Source organism: Schistocerca americana, chromosome 2, assembly GCF_021461395.2.
Source record: "Schistocerca americana isolate TAMUIC-IGC-003095 chromosome 2, iqSchAmer2.1, whole genome shotgun sequence".
Lineage (NCBI taxonomy): Eukaryota > Metazoa > Arthropoda > Insecta > Orthoptera > Acrididae > Schistocerca > Schistocerca americana.
Genome location: NC_060120.1, coordinates 112,021,530 through 112,043,070, shown reverse-complemented (window position 1 = coordinate 112,043,070; position 21,541 = coordinate 112,021,530). Strand labels below are relative to the sequence as shown.

Sequence of the window (21,541 nt, the reverse complement as noted above, 5' to 3'; positions counted from 1 at the left end):
GCCATCCTTTCTATTTGAACTGCTCCCATCCACACAGCCTTTGTATTTGAGGCAAACTTATTTGTTCAGATGCAGTCTCTTTACAGCAATACACCAACAGTCATCTCAGCCTTCGCTAGATGTAATTACTCCACCAGCTTAGTTCAAAAGCAGATTTCCCAGGCCATCACATCCAATCCTGGCACTGACAAACCCACCAAAAAACAACTTAGTACACCTCTTACACTCAACATCATCCTTGTTCCGAGTGTATTAATCAACTACATCGACAAGGCTATGACTTTCTAAAACTATGCCCTGAAATGAGGTCCACTCTGTGTGACATTTTGTCCACCACCCCAAGAATAGCTTTCGTCGCCATCCCAGTCTTCGCAATATCGGTGTCAGATCCTATGCTGCTTCTGCATCCTTCTCCCTACCATATGGCTCCTACTCCTGTGTCTCTCCCCACTGTAAGACTTGCCCTATGTGCTCTCTTACCACCACCCATATCAGACCCGTAAGTGGCATAACATATGCTGTCATAGGAAGATGTGAAATGACATATATCATCTACCACTTGTTATGTAAACATTGTTCATCAGTTTCCTACATTAGTATAACTACCACTTTCATCCGTCTTCATTTCCTTTCAATCCTTCTGCCAGAAGGAGCCACTGGTTCTGAAAGATTGCACATTTTTCATAACTTATGTACGTTTCCTTCTGCTGCCACTTGGTGTGTACATTTTACCTGTGCAATTACAGGGTGAAGATGATGTAACTTACCAAACGAAAGCGTTGGCATGTTGATAGACACACAAACAAACACAAACACAAAATTCGAGCTTTCGCAAACAACGGTTGCTTCATCAGAAAGAGGGAAGGAGAAGGAAAGACGAAAGGATGTGTGTTTTAAGGGAGAGGGTAGGGAGTCATTCCAATCCCGGGAGCGGAAAGACTTACCTTAGGGGGAGAAAAGGACAGGTATATACTCGCGCGCACACATACTCATATCCATCCGCACATATACAGATACAAGCTGACATTTGTAAAAGCAAAAAGTTTGGTCAGAGATGTCAGTCGATGCGGAAGTACAGAGGCAAAGATGTTGTTGAATGATAGGTGAGGTATGAGTGGCAGCAACTTGAAATTAGCGGAGGTTGAAACCTGGTGGGTAACGGGAAGAGAGGCTATACTGAAGGGCAAGTTCCCATCTCCGGAGTTCTGACGGGTTGGTGTTAGTGGGAAGTATCCAGATAACCTGGACGGTGTAACACTGTGCCAAGATGTGCCGGCCGTGCACCAAGGCATGTTTAGCCACAGGGTGATCCTCACTACCAACAAACACTGTCTGCCTGTGTCCATTCATGAGAATGGACAGTTTGTTGCTGGTCATTCCCACATAGAAAGCTTCACAGTGTAGGCAGGTCAGTTGGTAAATCACATGGGTGCTTTCACACGTGGCTCTGCCCTTGATCGTGTACGTCTTCCAGGTTACAGGACTGCAGTAGGTGGTGGTGGGAGGGTGCATGGGACAGGTTTTACACTGGGGCTGGTTACAAGGGTAGGAGCCAGAGGGGTAGGGAAGGTGGTTTTGGGATTTCATAGGGATAAACCAAGAGGTTACGAAGGTTAGGTGGACGGCGGAAAGACTCTCTTGGTGGAGTGGGGAGGATTTCATGAAGGATGGATCTCATTTCAGGGAATGCTTTCTTCCCGTTACCCACCAGGCCTCAACCTCCTCTAATTTCAAGTTGCTGCCGCTCATACCTCACCTGTCATTCAACAACATCTTTGCCTCTGTACTTCCGCCTCGACTGACATCTCTGCCGAAACTCTTTGCCTTTACAAATGTCTGCTTGTGTCTGTATATGTGCGGATGGATGTGTGTGTGTGTGTGTGTGTGTGTGTGTGTGTGTGTGTGTGTGCGTGCGCGAGTGTATAACTGTCCTTTTCTCCCCCTAATGTAAGTCTCTCCGCTCCCGGGATTGGAATGACTCCTTACCCTCTCCATTAAAACCCACATCCTTTCGTCTTTCCCTCTCCTTCCCTCTTTCCTGATGAAGCAACCGTGGGTTGCGAAAGCTTAAATTTTGTGTGTGTGTGTGTGTGTGTGTGTGTGTGTGTGTGTGTGTGTGTGTGTGTGTGTGTCTCTATCAAAATGCCAACGCTTTCGTTTAGTAAGTTACATCATCTTTGTTTTTAGATATTTTTTCCCACGTGGAATGCTTCCCTCTATTAAATTCATATAATTAATTTGAACCCAACAATTACGTTTGTTATTTTCACTGTTGCATTTCGAAATCTTTTCTGTCATCTTACTTTCTCTTTCTGTTTTTGCAAGTAGTTTCACTTTGTATTCACCTTCTCCTTTTTATCGTAATCTACCATACAATTTTATCCCGCCTATATATACTCAATAATATGTAACCCAGTTCCAAATGATAACCAAAAAATTTTTTTCCGCTTTCAACACTACCGCTGCTATAAAATCCACCATTTCCAGTTCACAAACAGTTCCTTTCACCTATTAAACAAACATTTCAGCTAGATCTAACAACTTTCGCTTTATTTACATTTCTGTTTTTCCCACATCAATGATCATTTTTAGCCACTTCCCACAGGTTTTAACGTCATTTTTTCTTCGTCAGACAATTGTTAGCCTCATTTTCATAATCTGCCACCACAAAACCACTCCTTTTAATACATTTACACGCAGTTTTTTCGAAATTTTCCCAAGTTTCTCCACCGTTTAATGTGTTTTGGCGGCAACACAACCACCCAACCTTTGTGCACATCGTTGTTTACCAACCCCAGTTCACCACAGAATCAACATAGCTCAACTTTAACCAACACTTTTTCGACTTTTTTCACACCAGATCTCCAGTTGCTTTCTAGTTCACCTTTATCTCTCCCCATATATTTTTATTTTCATTTTCATTTCAGCCTCATGTTACACTTTCCACCTTCTAATACCATGTCACCCTCACAACACCCCCCCACAATGACCCCATTAACTTTTATTTACATTCCCTCCGCAAATATGCCTTCGCTAGCCAGATTACGCTCCCATATTTTATTTACTTAGGCTTATCTTACATTTGGCATTACCCCCAAAGGCCTCACACTTAAAGTTCCCATCTCTGGCTGCAACCCTTCTTTCCATCAGTCCCTATACCAGTTCCAAACTGAACAATCCATTGCCCTCACCCACCTAATCCTTCACCTACACATCAACTCAGCCAATGAACACACCCGTCAACTCCTATCCTTAATAAAAGTCCTCAATCTTTCCTCTCCCACATCCACACCGGCTGTTCAGAGCATCCTCCTACAGGCCAACTGCAAATTGGAACAGCATGCCACCCTCCACCTCAAAAAACTATCCAATCTCCTGGTTTCCCACCTCTGGAAAGGCAATTCACTCACCCTCCACAACCTTTTCAGCAAACCTCAACCTCCTCTCATTGCACACAGACCCAGTCCCTCCCATCTACTCAATCTCCCACTTCCAGCTCCACTCCCCCCAAAACCACAAAATTCTAATCAACACAATCTGGAACCACAACACCTTAATTCAGTAGTTAACCTTTCCTCCAAACCTCTCTCCCAATTCGAAACCTCTGTCCTATCCAAAGGCCTCACCTTCAGCCCTACTCCCAGATTCAACGAAACAGCCCTCGTCAAAGATTTACTGTCCTACACCCGTACACTCTGCTGGAAATATCACTTTGCCACGAAGAAAAAATAATCCCAATCCTACTCCTAATGATCAAACTCCCCAAGACACTATCCAAATTGAACCCTGCCTGGAACAGTTCCATCCTCTGTCACAGCGGGACCCACCTCCTCTTCCTCAAAATCACCCCCTCCAAACCTTCCAAGAAATTCTCACTTCCAGCCTTGTCCCTCAATCCTTCTTAAAAAACCTTAATCCTACTCCCAACATCACCACTGCTGAAGCCCAGGCTATCCGTGATCTGAAGGCTGACCAATCCATTGTCATTCTTCCGGCGCACAAGGGTTCCACGACTGTGGTACTTTATCGTAGGGAGTATGTGGCTGACGGACTGCGTCAGCTTTCAGACAACACTACATACAAAGTTTGCCAAGGTAATCGCATTCCTGATGTCCAGGCGGAGCTTCAAGGAATCCTCAGAAGCTTAGGCCCCCTACAAAACCTTTCACCTGACTCCATCAACCTCCTGACCCCACCTGCTACCTACTTCCTAAATTTCACAAACCCAATCATCCCGGCCGCCCCATTGTAGCCGGTTACCAAGCCCCCACAGAACGTATCTCTGCCTACTTAGATCAACACCTCCAACCCATTACATGCAGTCTCCCATCCTTCATCCAAGACACCAACCACTTTCTTGAACGCCTGGAATCCTTACCGAATCTGTTACCCCCGGAAACCATCCTTGTAACCACTGATGCCACTTCCATATACACAAATATTCCGCACGTCCAGGGCCTCGCTGCGATGGAGCACTTCCTTTCACGCCGATCACCTGCCACCCTACCTAAAACATGTTTCCTCATTACCTCCAACTTCTTCACTTTTGAAGGCCAGACATACCAACAATTAAAGGGAATAGCCATGGGTACGAGGAAGGCCCCCTCGTATGCCAACCTATTTATGGGTCGCTTAGAGGAAGCCTTCTTGGTTACCCAGGCCTGCCAACCCAAAGTTTGGTACAGATTTACTGAAGACATCTTCATGATCTGGACTCACAGTGGAGAAGAGCTCCAGAATTTCCTCTCCAACCTCAACTCCATTGGTTCCATCAGATTCACCTGGTCCTACTCCAAATGCCATGCCACTTTCTTTGACGTTGACCTCCATCTGTCCAATGGCCAGCTTTACACATCCGTCCACATCAAACCCACCAACAAGCAACAGTACCTCCATTGTGACAGCTGCCACCCATTCCACATCAAACGGTCCCTTCCCTACAGCCTAGGTCTTTGTGGCAAACGAATGTGCTCCAGTCCGGAATCCCTGAACCATTACACCGACAACCTGAAAACAGCTTTCCTTTCAGTATATCCTCTCTTCCCGTTACCCACCAGGCCTCAACCTCTGCTAATTTCAAGTTCCCGCCGCTCATACCTCACCTGTCATTCAACAACATCTTTGCCTCTGTACTTTACAAATGTCTGCTTGTGTGTGTGTGTGTGTGTGTGTGTGTGTGTGTGTGTGTGTGTGTGTGTCTATCAACATGCCAATGCTTTCGTTTGTAAGTTACATCATCTTTGTTTTTGGATATATTTTTCCCACGTGGAATGTTTCCCTCTATTAAACTCATATATGATGTAACGAAAGCGTTGGCATGTTGATAGACACACAAACAAACACAAATATACACACAAAATTCAAGCCTTCGCAACCAACAGTTGCTTCATCAGGAAAGAGGAAAGGAGAGGGAAAGACGAAAGGATGTGGCTTTTAAGGGAGAGGGTAAGGAGTCATTCCAATCCTGGGAGCGGAAAGACTTACCTTAGGGGGAAAAACGGACAGGTATACACTCGCGCACGCACGCACACACACGCACAAAACGTATTTACTCGAATCCAAGCCGCACTTTTTTCCGGTTTTTGTAATCCAAAAAACCGCCTGCGGCTTAGAACCGAGTGCAAAGTAAAATACAAATTTCATATTGTTCATCTTCGAATGTAGCAGAATTTCAATGTGCTACGAAAATCCGACTGGCAAGACTGTTAGGGATGTTTGTCAGTATGGCCAACTCTACGTTCTGAATTTTTTCCTACCTGTGAGAAGAGATGGTTGCTAATAGGAACCTGATGAAATGTGAATCACATGCAGTATTATCTTCACCATAAGAATAATACGAATATAAACATTTTGCCATGTGTTCTTTCATGTTTGCTGCTATCTCATTTAAATCCTGTCTGCCTAATAAACTACGAAACTTGAGTGAGACAACAGCAAATGCGGAAGAATATATGTATCGTATCATGTTTATATTCATATTATTCTTATGCCTAATAGTGACACAGTCAGAAATGAAGCACAGCAACTGAGTAGATTTTTAAATCTAAGATGACTAATTTCTGTGCAGAATTTGATGTACTAAAGAAGCGGCCGCAAAAATTTTCAAACGGAGAAAAATTTTCGCCTAACTCTCATTCAGAACATGTTCTATCATACGCAGTCTATTATTTGGTTCTTGTTGATCATTGTCAAAGAAAGCAACAGTGTAAGTAACAACAAATAGCAGTCTCTTGCCATTGTTTCGCTAATGAGACGATTCCTCTCCTTTTTGTTTTTTTTTAATTGTAAGCGGCGGTAGCGCGCACAAAAGCAAGCCATGCCGCGAGCGGCGACACGCTGTAAACACGCACTATCAGAATGCGACAAACAATGCATGACGCAGTACAGTAATGCATTTTCAGCTTAGAGTGACGTAAATACCTATAACAAATAAAACGGCACTTATCAGATCAAAGCAAAATAAGCAATCGATTCAAACCAGACGAAGCACGTGAAAAAGGAAGGGTACCCGAATAAATACAGACAGAGCGCCTGACGCATAGCAATGGCTACCTGGTAAAGCTTAACTGCTAAGATTACGACTCGAACCAAACTACTGTATCGTCTTCCGTTCGACCTAAATTGGGTCTCATATTACAATGGACCAACTTTGTTTTGATTTGGAGGTGTGGCCTAAAACTTTTCTCTGCCCTTGAATTTCGAGTCTCAAATTTCTGGTGCGGCTTAGATTTGGGAATTTTTTTTTTTTCCTTTATTTCGAGTCTCATTTTTCAGGTGCGGCTTAGATTCGAGTAAATACGGTTGGTTATGACATGTTTGACTGCCTGTCATCATTGGAAATGATGCGGCGCAAACAATTAGCAAAATTCTGCATGACCCGCAGAATGGGCTCTTCGGCTCAGCAACGGTTTAGAGATTATTGCTGTACACCTTGTCTTTAATATAGCCCCACAAAAAGGAGTAGCATATGTTCAGATCTGGAGAATATGGTGGCCAGTCACGGCCCATGCCAGTGGTCACTGGGTATCCCAGAACCAGAATGTGGTCCCCAAAGTGCTCCTCCAGGACAACCACACTCCTGCTTGTCACATCTTCGTGAACCATGTCTTGTCAAAATCTCTGTCACTTTGGATAATGGGGATGAGATCATCTTCCAAAACCTTCACATACCATTTGGTAGTTACCATCAAGCAATATCACACCAATAATTCCTGACTGGACAAAACACACCACCCAGTCATCCATTGAGAACGACGAGACTTCTCGATCGCGAAATGCGAATTCTCAGTCCCTCAAATGCGCCAATTTTTCTTACTGACAAACCCATCCAAATGAAAGTGGGCTCTGTCGCTAAACCACATCATAGACAAGCTTACTAATTCCCATTGTGCCCCACGGCCAACCGTGCAGTTTGGACATCCTAACACTAACTTTCAGAAGTTATGACCATTTTATTTCATGAAGTTCAATAATTGTACTCTATATATTACAAAGTCGCAGTATGACATGTTATGTTTTACACAACTCATGATTATCATTTAAATTGTAATAAAGTAAGAGAACATATGATTACTGCTACTTTTTATTGTACTAAAAGATAACTCTGTTGTATTACAACCTCAACAGCTCGGCATAAATCATTCTGTGAATGCAAAATGCAGGTGCTGAGTGCAATCCAGCCCCACATGCAAAAAGAAGACTACAGGCTATTCACAGTTTTGTTGTTACCTGGAAATGTGAAATGTGTCTTATTTACCTCGTAATGTACAGAATTTCAGAACGCAATTTGATGTGCAAGACATATGGCAGAGTTAGAATCCACTTATTTAAATTTTTTGTCAAACTTACAATATTACTTATTGCAGAAATTATACAATATTCTTTCTAACGCTATTTCAGAATCTGCATCCACTGTAACTATTATTTCATTTTAAGGATCCAGCTCAATGTATCACTTCGGGCTGGAATGGTGTGGTTTGGCAGACTGTGTTAAACTATTGTGCAAACGCTGGCTGTGGTACTGCAGCGTTCACTGCAGGAGATGATTTCCTTAAAGTAGAATAGACAGTTACCACAGAGGTTTTAGCAAATAAAAGATTTCAGGGCAATCTTGTAATAACATTCTTACTTTCACAGGCAACTGTGAATGAGCTTACAGAGATTCTGACGAAGAAACAAGCTGATACAGGTGGTGGTAGCATTGAGAATGATAAAGACTCTCATGCTGTAGTTCGGAAAGGACCTGATATTGTTATGAGCTACTTTACTCAGGTTCAGTCAGTTGCTATCAGCTAAAGACGGTTGATATGACGACTAGAATGCAAGGGGGGGGGGGGGGGGGGGGGGGCATAAGATGCAAACAACTCTTATCAATTGAATTCTTTTAAGATTTGTCTTTCACTGCCTTTATTAGGTGCATCCTGTACCATTTTCCGTATAAATAACTTCCACAAATATATGAGTTATTTTTTCTGATTGCTTCCTTCAATCTCAGATCCCAGTTAATGATTTTACATGCGAGTTAAAATGAAAAGTGGTCGCTTTCAGATTAGGCTGTACTTCAGCTGTCATAACATGATGTGACTAACATTAGAATTCTGGCTCCAGCTTACCCCTCCAGTGAAAACAGGCAAAGCAAAGATTTCAGGAAAAAAGCAGATTCTAGAGATTTGCTCAAAAGGAATTTTTAGCGATTTCCAACAATGAATTTTTAGCGATTTCCAACAATGATAGGAAATGAAACTTTCCCAATCATATCTCAAAGCAGAGCACCTTAATTCAGTTGTATTGAAATGAAGCACTTGCCTGTAGAAGCAATGAACAAAGATGATAGAAGTTTCTCTACAAATACATCAATATCCTGTCTACTGTAACAGCCTAACTAAATAATAGTCATGACCTTGGTTCCTGTTTCACCGCATGTGCCCACCTGGATTCTCCCTCCTGACACCAGTTTCTCAGAACTCCACAGGTGGGAAATAGCGTTACAATATGTACGTGGTTCTCACCATCCATCTGGCCTAAATTTATAAAACCTTTCAGACAGTCAGGTAACAAAATAACACTCACAACCATCCACTCTAAAAATTTATACCAATTATAAAAATGTTGAATACTAAGTGACTTTGCCTAAGCACAATGACACCACCCAAGTCCAAAGAGAACACAACACTTAGCAATGTAAATGTTCTACAAAATGCATATGTCAGGGGAAAAATAACACTCAATGTATAGGTTGCAAGTGTTTCCTGATTTCTATGAACTTCAAAGTGTATATTGATTAAAAGCAACTAATGAGAAAATTACTTCCAATCATTGGCCAAAAAACTGAAATAGTGGCTTTTCACAACAAATGTCTTAGTTTGACAATAATTACCAAAAAATTGGTAGAAATAATGAAATAATCGGGTAGTGGGGGAATAACATAAAATCTGTAGCTTCCTGCCTAAATGGGAAAGTTGGCAGGTAAGCAAACAGTGTTGAAGTGTGTTCTGACTGCACGCCTCCCACCTGAATCCAAAAAAAGAACTTCTCTGCCACAGATTAAATAAAAATCTTGGGGCACCTAGTGCATTACAATAAGAGTTCACCCCTATCCAGAGGTACAAAAGGGCAGTCACAAATTTTCTGACTCCTTGGCACATTTATGACATGAGTTGCTCCCAGAAAGGGCTATTAGTACCTGTGATTTATAAAGGACTACTGTCTAAGGCACATTCCTTGCAAGAACTACTGAAGAGAGAGACCAAATTTTCCTAGAAATTTTCCTTGTCCTTGAGGAGGTGCTATCATCATCTCCAGTCCTAGCATAGTAGGACAAGAACGCCGATACAGAACTTCACACTGACACTAGTGGTTATTGTATAGGGGTAGATCTAGTGCATATTTCGAAAGTTGTTGAAAAAGTAATAGCTTATGCTTCCATAATACTCTTCCCACCCGAAGTGGACTACAACCGAAAAAGATTGGCTTGCAGTTGTCTGACTCGTTAACACTTTGGAAACGAAGCCCGGGTATAGGTCATGCTGCAAATTGCTCGATGCGCAAGCCTTCTATCACTCAAAAACTAAAACTCACTTCATATGAGAACAATGTACGTGTGTCTCGGGACTGCCACTTGACTGGTGCTGCCTTCTGTTGTCAATTTCTGGAATTAGTTCGATAGAAACATTAGCAAGAATAACAGCTGATGTCATGAATGCTGAGCTACCACGATCGCACTGACGTAATTTTTTGCATGTATTCTTCAGGCCTCGCATTCTGCTGTAGTTCTGTTACAAATACATCATGTCTGTTGAATTTTCAAGAAATTTTGGAAGTTCAAGAGGAAGAAATTGTTCAGTAACTCACCTAGCACTTTTTTCCTAGGGAGGACAATTATACTGCCTGTCATCATTTTAAAATCAGTAATCCATCACAGAACTAAAGTAAATATGAAAAATAAATCCTGCAGTCTGGTCCTGTTTTATTATATATTAGCCTTGATGATACATCAATTACACATGTTCCAGTGATGCTTTTAATAACGGCACAAATGGCCAATTTCCTATACCCAATACTCTTTTAAGTGTCTGGTTTCCAAAGCGTTAACAAATTGTGGTAGTATTTGACAAATCATCACAATTATAAAGGACTACCATTCACTGCGCTGGCCAACTAGCCTGAAGGGCCTGTCGGGTCGACTGGCACGATGGGCACTAAAGTTTCAGGAGTACAACATCACAGTGGTATACAACTACTGATGCCAACACAAGGATATCAACTACCTTTCAAGGAATCCTTTGGGAAAAGACAGCAACATGGGTGAAATCTGAGTAATCACTGCAGTAGATGTCACTTCTGCTGAAAACTATATGAACATTGAAGAAGAAGGAACCACCTTATAAACATTTCAATTAAGACATAGAATATTGTATAAGAGCTTCCAAAATTTCTTGATCATTCAACAAAGGTGGTATTTGTAGCACAATTCCAATGGCGTGGAAATGATTGCCAATTATGCAGCTCATTTGTGGCCAGCTATCCTAATGTATTTCCATGACACTCCAACATCTGGTCAGTCACTTGGGATTTGTGTAGACTAGGCACAATCAGACGTAGATATCACTGGCCAGGTCTCTTCCGATCTGTTACACAATATGATACCCACTGCAAGAAACACTACTGATGGAAACAAATGTCACATTTCCCTCCAGAATATTTGGTACAAACTCTGCCAGCAGCAGCACCATTCCACAGAATTAGAATCTACCTTTTCGGGAAGTTCCCGAAGTCGACAAACAGGAACTGGTGGATAATAGTCTGCACTGTCTACCTCCACCTGCTATGCTGCCACCAAGGCTGTGCCAACTGCCGAATATGTGGAAATTGCAACGTTCATTATGGAAGACATCATTTTGAACCATGGAATGGAGCACCTCATGTGATGATCCATGATTGTGGAGAGGTTTTCCAACTGAGACTCGGTACAAGAGATAATTTCACATATGTTAACTAGAGGATGACAACTGTCTACGGAAAGACAAATGGCCTCCCAGAATGCTTCAATAAGATGTAGGTAGACAGGCTCTTGATGTACTTCGATATCCAACAGAAAGAATGGTATACAATGCTGCCCGTGACATTTGCGTAAAACACAGTGAAGGATGACACTAGTTCTTTTTGCTCTATGGTCACGAGGCAAAAATGACAATGGCAACACTGTTCCTGGTCCAACCAGATGATACTATAGATGACTATATACGAAACACTGGGCACTCAGGAGAAACACTGAGAGCTCTAAAATGCCAAACACAGCTGGCAAAATCTTGGTATGTATTTGTACACTTGTGTGGAAAGTGAGACTATTAGTAAAGTTACTGTAATACTTTAGGCTTGCTGCTCATCAACTGAGACACACACACAAAGCATACAATTACGACCAATCATCAAAAAGACAAAAGCGCAGAGATGATATACAAGCCCCCTGTGCAAACCACAGCTACAGTACTCAGTTGTAGATTTGTGATGTGTGTTTCTTGTTCAAGGAAATTGGAGGTGTGCTCAATGATTGCCAAGCTTTGACACGAAGGTTTTGATGCACATTACAGTGAAGAGGATGTGACATTACGACCACAATGTGAGGATTGGCCAGCACTCCATATAAAGGAAAACTGACAATATTTAGATCCATGGTGCTGAATAAGATTTTTGGAACAGCAAGGAGAGGGAGCAATCCTGTGAGCTGTGGTGCATACAATGTGACACAGCAGTTAGCCTCACAGGCTGTAATGCTGCTAGTTGCCAGTTCAGATCTGACCACCAACAATTATTTAGTATTTATCATTTCTGTAACTTTCTCAAAATTTCTTTCATTTGTATATTTCGGAACAGTTGATATTTGTATAACTGACAGCACTCCCCCTTCTGGCTGAGCAACGATGTTTCAATAAACACGCTTTCAGTGCTGAGTGTTGTACCCCATTATCGACCCTGCTTTCAGATTTGGGCTTTTCTATGGTTGCAGTCTGACAATACTGTGAAACTATTACCAAAAAATCTAACAATTTTATATTGCAAGACAAATACCAAGTAGAGATCAATGAGTTAAGGATTAAATCTTACCTGTAAAATAAGGTCCTGCAACTGTTGTGTTTTAACTTTTATTCTTTCAATTCTTTTCTGTTTGTCCTTTTCTAAAGTAAGGCATTCTTGAAGCGAATTTGTAGGTAAACCCAGCCATCGTATTTCTTTTTTTTCTTTGGAGATGATGTTCATAGCCATAAGGACATTCAAAGCATCATAAACTCTTCTCCTGATGTTCTTCTGGTCATATTGCTAAAACAAAATGTCTGAGGTCAACCAATCAAGTGAAACAAAAACAAAGATGTTTTGCACAAAGACAATTTAAGTCCCACGCGCAGCCTTACTGTCACCAGCTGAATAGCAAACCCAGGGATAGTTACTCGACATTGATGGTAGTCAAATAATTCAAATTCTAAATATAAAGTAGGACTTTCTAAAACAACAGCTTCAGTTTAGGGGCAGGGGCAGGCAAATGAAAACTAGAAAAATGTGAAAAGTAACCAAACTGCTTATTATTTCAAAAGTAGTCACCATAACTTAACACATTTATCCCACTGTGAGACAAAACAGTCAATGCATCCACAGAAAAATATCTGCGGTTGCCCACAGAACCACGATTGTTCATTGGTGTGCACCTCTTTGTCTGAAGCAAATGGACCACAAACGTATTTCTTCACGGCTCCAAACATATGGAAAACACGTGGCAACAGAGAGAGACTGTACGGAGGATGTGAGGGCTTCCGTAAGTTGCAAAGGAAATGCACCATATACGAGAACGAAACAGTGCTCATACAAGCATCTGCCAACAGCAAAATGTGTCAAAGGCTTTAGGAACCTTTCATAACAACAAATTGCCTCCGATGAGCGTTACGTCACAACTGTTTACATTAAATTCGTGGGAGCGGTTGCGAGCTTATGCGCATGTGCAGATGAGTCGCATATGAGTAGCACCTTCTCCCACTTCTGGCTACAAAAGTGTGGCAGTTAGCTGTATAAGCAATAGCAGCAAGCAGCCAGATGCTACCCGGAAAAATTTTACTGGTGCACCTAAGCTGCCAGATTCACGTATGCACAATAGGCACGGAACTAGGGGGTGGGGGCAAACCAGGATTTCTGCCCCGGGCAGTAATTTCGGGAGGGGGTGGGGAGCAAATTCATATTATTGAGGAGAAAGACCTTGTTTCACAAAGCGCCAAGCATCCAGCGCACGTTGGTCTATCGATTACTCTTATGATTTTGAACGCATCCCTGTTGGTTTTTGAACATTTTTTATCAAATTCTATGCTGCTATCTGAATGAATCTTAAGTTGATTTTTGAATGCGTGCATAGTGTGCTTGATGTGTCTGCCAGGGGAATCCCCGTCGCATCTAGAAATAAACTTTCCTCCAGACAAAAGGGGACGGGTTTATACAAGCTGAGCGAATAAAGCCGAAAAGGTGAATGACAATCGCAGTTTATGTGGTTGACTGGGTTCACAAATGATCAGCGTTGTTATAATTACTAGTGAATTCCATAGATTCGGACTACCAGAGTGGAAATAAGGGACTAACAGGAATAACAGGAAACAAAGATTACGTATTGTCTTCTCCGTGTATCCAGGAAAATGAAATTTTGAAAGAACATTTTTGGCCAGACCGCCTCACTACTAAGGGCCAGTTGAACAATCCCTGGCTAACAGCCACTAAAGTTCTATTCTGGGAGTAGCACGGAAAACGTGTTCTACATACACGTAATAAGGCCTAACCATAGAATAAATTTTGACACTGGCAGGAATAGTTATAGAATTAGTGATGACAAGATTGTTTGTTAGAATGAGGAAGGAGAAGAAACGGGGACTCTCACAAATTACGGAAGAATATGATTTCAAATTTAATTTCCTACTACTTCTTATCGATCTCATGCTTCAGAAGCTAGAAAGCATGAGTGAAATGTGAAACTATTTCCTAACATAAAACTTTTTGCTTGTAGTAGGTCTAATAGGCATTTGATATTGGTAATTCATGAATTATATTCTGTCGTACTATAAAAATGATCATTTGTGCCAAAACAGTCTCGTTTATTTGGTGTGTGTAACAATCGCTGCAATATTAGGCAGGCCTATTTCGTTTTATCTAGAAGACAGTGACAAAATACACGTAATCAGATCGAGAAACCACACCAGTCTTGGGTACTATTTGTATTAACAGCTTTTCTTTTATTAGACGACGACATTTCCTTTTTTCATATAGCAAAATGTTGAACTTTGATGAGGTAATAGATTCTTTCCCAGAAAGGAAAGTACGCCATATAAAGCTGTGGCAAGATTAAAGAGAAAAAATAGCTAGGACTTGAGGACTGAAGAAACGTGTACTGTCTTGCTTGTCTCTTGTCTTTACTCATTTTATGTACCATATATTTAATTTTATGCTACACAGAACAGCACGTTATTAGCTAATAGGCAGTAAAGACTGCAAATTTACTGAAGAGTTCTTGTTCTGCCGGTTACAAGTAATCCCATCCAGTATAAATGGCAAATTTTTTTTTTAAGAGGGGCAGGATGTCAAACCGACCAACTGGGAGCAGGAGAGGCGCCACAGGACATTTTAATTTCCGCTGGCGTGAATATAGTTTGATAGCAACCATTACAAAATATTACACGTTTGAATTCCACAGAGCGAAATGCAGAGACGTGCGATGGAAGAATGCTGTGTGGAGAGGCGTGGCACTGCACTTCGGCACACTTAAGACGAAATAACACGTCTTAAGTTCCCTCGATCATATATGTTTTATGTATCAGACCCTTTAGAAAGATGTGCGCTACAAAATGAAGATATTTTTGAAAAGTCGATTTTTTAAATTTTTGGCCTCCTACCTCAAACTCTCGAGGGAGGGGAAGGGCCACTATCCAATAATGTCCCGGTTCGGAAATATCGTAGATCTAGATCTGATGCACAGAGCAGTCTTGAGTTGCAGTGGGGAGCTGGTAGTCTTCACGTGACCCGTGTTCAAGTGATTTTGTTGTTTCCGTTTTGTTTATTGCTCTCATGTCAGATGAAAACAAAACAGATTTCTGTGGTTGGGAGCTAACAAGTGAATTAAAATACATTCACATAATTACGAAAGGCTAAATATATTATTAGTTTCAGATTTTATTTTGTTTCCACCTTTCTGACAGTCCAGCGTTAATCGCCTTGCAGAACAAAAAAGTTATTTTTGGCGGTTTGTTAAAGAAATTTTGACTATTATTAATCTCTTCTGCTGAGGCCAATTTATTTGAAAAGAAGTGTTTATTCACAATATTGGCTAGTTTCACCTGTTCGCTGCATTTCAAGTTCACGTTTTAATCTTCTAGACGTATGGTATTATGCCATAATAAAGAACTATATAATAATAAAGAACTATCAGTTTAATAAGTCACAGCTGCAAAATACTAACACGAATTCTTTACAGACGAATGGAGAAACTGGTGGCAGCGGACCTCGGGGAAGATCAGTTTGGATTCCGTAGAAATGTTGGAACACGTGAGGCAATACTAACCTTATGACTTATCTTAGAAGAAAGGTTAAGAAAAGGCAAACCTACGTTTCTAGCATTTGTAGACTTAGAGAAAGCTTTTGACAATGTTAACTGGAATGATCTCTTTTGAATTCTGAAGGTGGCAGGGGTAAAATACAGCGAGAAAATGCTATTTACAATTTGTACAGAAACCAGATGGCAGTTATTAGAGTCGAGGGGCATGAAAGGGAAGCAGTGGTTGGGAAGGGAGTGAGACAGGGTTGTAGCCTCTCCCCAATGTTATTCAATCTGTATATTGAGCAAGCAGTAAAGGAAACAAAAGAAAAATTTGGAGTAGGTATTAAAATTCATGGAGAAGAAATAAAAACTTTGAGGTTCGCCGATGACATTGTAATTCCGTCAGAGACAGCAAAGGACTTGGAAGAGCAGTTGAACGGAATGGACAGTGTCTTGAAATGAGGACATAAGATGAACATCAACAAAAGCAAATTTAGTGGTACCAAGATATTTATTTCGACTTCCAAATATCGACGCTTTGGCTAGTAAAATCGGATATTGAAGCTGTTATTGGTTTCAGGATTAGTAAATTAATAATTCACATAGTTGAGAAAGTGAATATTCACAGAGCTTAGTCTGCAGGTGGTCGCAGCTCCAACTACAGTGCTTTGAGAGCAAGTGAGTTTTGAGTAGCAGGCAGTCTGCATGTCATTTCATGTCAGAGATGAGAGTTTTCAGCTAACCACGATCAAATCACGTACTTCAAAATAAGAAAGTGTACAATGAATGCTTCCAAATGACTCCTATCGGTGTCACTTCTATCAACACTAACAGAGAAAATTATTGACTGTGTTTTTAGGACAGATCTAGCACACACAGGATCATTACTGCCACTACTCACCGAACACCAAAAAATTTCTGCAAGTATATTTCGTCAGAAATAAAGAAACATAACTATAAACAATGCACAAAATCTCAGTGGATTGAGAGGAGTAGTAGTCCAGTACATACAGAGGATCTTACACGAATACAATCAGCTGATTCACATATTCAAAACTGCACTAAACCGAATGATTTCTGATGACTATAAAGTTATAACTCGAGCCAAACAAACAAGACATGGAAAACACTAACGTCAATTTAATGCACCTAAGGTAGACAAAGTCGCCATCATAGTTGTGGACAATGAAAAAAACTGTCACCTAATACAACCCGAAACGAGCCATAAAAACAAACAAAAAAGTCACTTCCAAGGAGTTCTTCCACCTTCAAGATGCAATCCCAAATGACAAAAACATTGATAACATTGGAACATTGGTGATCTCGTTATCATACACAGGAAGACCGAGACACACACACACAAATATACTCAAGATGCCAATTAGCCAGATTTTTCCGACAAAAACAAATGATGTTTACTGAAGTCATCACAAAATACCACATCTTTGGAACTTATATAACAATGAAAACAATTTCTGACAAAATAATTTAATTGGATAGATAAAAGATCTACTCACCAAGTGACAGCTGCACACACAATGAAAAGGGGGTTGTAATTAGGAAAGCTTTTGGGGCCAGTGGCTCCTTCATGCAGAAGGGCTTAAAGGAAAGGAAGAGGGACGAAGGAAAATGACTGGAGAGGTCTACGAAAAGGGGTAGATTTCAGGAAGGTCACCCACAACCGTGGGTCAGGAGTGACTTACTACATGGGATGAGATCTGACTGTTGGGACCTGCATTAGAAAAGATTTGAGAATCTGAGAGCTTAAAGGTGGAAGATCAAAAGCAGATTTCCCGAGCCATTACATCCAATCCTGGTCCTGCTGCTCCCTCCAAAAAACAACTTTGAAGCACATCACTGGTCACTCAGTATTGTCCTGGTTTGGAATGTATTAAATGGCTACTTCAACAGGGCCATGACTTCCTAAAATCACGCCCTGAAATGGGATGCATTCTATCTGAAATCTTGCCCACCACACCTAGAATAGCTTTTCGTCACTCTCCCAATCTCCCCACTATTTTTGTCTGACCCTTTGCTCCTTCTGTACCCATCTTCCTACCCTATGGCTCCTACCCCCGTTACTATCCCTGCTGCAAGACTTGCCCTATGTATGCCCTATAACTGCCAAAACATATACTATCAAAGGGAGAGCCACCTGTGAAACAACACGTCATATACTGACTGTTATGTAGACACTGTTCGGCCTTTAACATGAGCATGACTACCACCAAATTGTGAATTAGATGAATGGGCATAGACAGAGGGTGTGTACTGGCAACAAGAAATATCACATTGCGGAACATGCTCTACAGCTTGACAATCGTGACCTCAATGCCTGTTTCACCATGTGCTCCATCTGGATTTTTTCCCTAGACACCAGTTCCTCGTAACTCCGCAGGTGGGAACTAGTGCTACAACATGTCCTTGGTTCTTGCCACTCATCTGGCCTTGATTTACATTATTGTTTTCCTCTCAGCATTTCTTCACAGTAACTTCTTCTTTCTGAAGTCCGTTTTAGTTTTCTACATCTTTCATTTTCTCGCCTGTCTATTTTCCCTTGCCCACCTCCATTACATGCAATGCACTTAGCTTTTCACTCTTATTACCTCGTGTACGATATAAGCAGTAATCTCTGTCTTGCATATTATCCTGTATTCCAACTTCAAGCTCTCAGATTTTCAAATCTCATCCGATGCAGTCCCCAACTATCAGTCTTCCCTTCTCATCCAGTGCGGTTTGTCTCCCACGACCCGTGGTTCAGGGCGACTTTCCTGAAATCTACCGCTTTTCCTAGACTTTTCATATCCTTTTCCTTCACTCCTCTTCCCCTTCAACCCTTCTGTCTGAAAAGGAGCCACTGACTCCGATAACCCTCTAAGTGTGTGTTCTGCCACTGCTTGGTGAGTAATTTTTTACCTATCCAATTACATCTTTGGAACTGTTACATGCTGGATGTACACAAATAAATGATAAAAACAAGGACTGCCTCAACCACACAATCTCATATGACTACATGACACAATTCATCCCACAGATATTAATAAAATCATCCACGCTGAATTTCCCAATTCGGAACTGCACGATGTCATGGTGAAAAATGTGATTCACAGACTTTGTGGGCCATAGCACAATTTGCCATGATGGAAAATGTACAAAAACATACCCAAAAACATTCTTGGATGACATACAAAGCAGAGTTGATGGCTATCCCCAATATAAAAGAAAATCACCCGATAATGGCGGCTTCATAGCAAAAATATGAACATGAGGCAGTGATGAACTGCAAATAGATAATCACTGGGTAGTTCCACGTAAAACACAACTTTCCACAATGTTACGAGGACACACAGATGTAGAATACTGCAATACAGTGAAATTCATCAAATATGTGTGAGTATGCGAACAAAGGCAGTGACATGGAAGTATTTAAAATAGCCAAGAACAGCAAAAAGCAAAACAGAAATGAAGAGACCCTTATGTACCAAATGGTAAGATAAATCAACAATAGCAAAGCAGTGTGGCGGATTATCGGTTTTCCCATACATGGATGCGAACTAACTGTGCAACTTTTAGCAGTACGTTTGGGGAATGGGCAGAGGGTTTTGAAAAATTGTAAGCGAACCATGTCAGAACATAACATTAACAGCTTTTTACCAATTGTGCCAAATGGAGCCATTCACCAAAATATTACTATATGTCAATGTCCCTACATGTCAATACATGGAACACAACAAGAAAAAAATCTTTCAATGACAAAAACAAGGAATTCCAGTAGAAGGTCATCCAGCAATCATGAAAACTGGTGCACTATGCCCAATGTTTCTAGTTACATCATCTTTGTTTTTAGCTATATCTCTGGATGTTGATGCACAAAATACGGGGACCAACAAGTTTCGCAGATCTCACGGCTGTTGACAGTTATCCATGCCAGACCTACACAAAAGCATGCCAATGCTTAGGACTACAGGAAAATAATAACCACTGGGTGATAACACTACAAGAAGTATCACTCACAGTCTCAGCTGAACAAATGAGAAACTTATTCGCCATAATTCTAACAACATCTAACCCATTGAATCCGAAACAGCTATGGTACTCCTTCGAAGAGAGTATGAGTGATGACAAACTGCACCAAATCCGACAATCTCATCCTTTACTGACCATTGAATTCAATGACAACATCGTCAATGAAACACACAATTGCTTAGAAGATAAATATTTAGCAATGAACAACCAGACCATAGTACAACTCGGGATGCAAGCACCACAGAAAGATGCTATCAGTGTGCTAAACTTCGCAATTACAAAGGAAAATAGCTACCAAACTACTACAATACATTGCTCTCAACACGAAGTGACAATCAAAAAGAAACAACGTTATCATAGACCGGACTGACAACACTGGAAGAATTATATACTTGGATGCATCATGCGGCACAATGAATCTTTTGCTAATGGAAATACTTGCTAAACAACACATTCCACTTGCACTGGCATCATCCAGGATTGCACCCACAGTTGTGGAAGGACAAACTGCCCATTCCAATCCACAACTACTGTTGAATATAGCTGAAGAACAACTCCTGGTATGTAAAATATAAAGAGCATATGGACAGGGTGAACTTCTAAAGCGAGCTAAAATTATTTTCTCGGACAGATGCACAATGGCACATAAAAAAAAATCACTCAAAGCCATGGACAGAACGTTACAAGACTTGTGAGGAAACTGTGAAGCAATGCGAGGAGCTCTACTCATATTCCAATATCAGTAGACAAGACCAATACACGCTTAAAAAAAAAATTACATCTCTGGTCACTCATACAAATACTGCAACTAACAAAAAATATGAGACTTGAACTATAAAAAGACGAAACAACAGCACATTTTACTCAAAACTTTTACAAATAGGCAAAGACACTTATCCTACTGACCAGATAAATGGCCTCATTAAACTCTACAGTGATTTCTGCAACATAGCCACAGCTGAAAACAAACTCATTCCCCAAATCTATCCAAACAATGTTTACAACTATACCAAATCAGACTTGCTATTTGAAAGGGCAATTTTGGTAATTAAAAATATTATAGACGATATCAACTTTAATATTCATAAAAAAATTCCCAGTGAAGACAGAATATTTCAATCAATTCACACGATGGAACATGTTGAACAAAGTGTGAACTTCCCTACAGAATTTGTAAACACACTGCAAATACCAGGAATGCCATTACACTGCCTTCGACTTAATATTGAATCTCCAACTATACTACACAGAAATCTCAACTCACCTAAATTATGTAGTGGAACAAGGATTATGATTAAACAGCTATTGAATATCATCATCGAAGCTGAACTTACGACTGGACAGTACAGATGGCACACACCATTTAGCCGCAGAATACCACTGATCCCTACTGAACTGCCATTACAATTTAAAAGACTGCAAATTCAAATCAAATTAGCCTACAGTTTAACGAATTGC

The 21,541-nt window shown here is 40.9% G+C and overlaps 1 protein-coding gene across 1 annotated transcript in view; it reads right to left on the bottom strand.

The window, feature by feature from the left end:
• Positions 1-21,541, bottom strand: part of LOC124595238 (transcription factor Dp-1) — a 220,183-nt gene that overhangs the window by 93,392 nt on the left and 105,250 nt on the right. Inside the window, exon 7 of the mRNA XM_047133897.1 lies at positions 12,604-12,816. Coding sequence (XP_046989853.1) covers positions 12,604-12,816 — 213 coding nt within the window. The remainder of the gene's footprint in view (positions 1-12,603; positions 12,817-21,541) is intronic.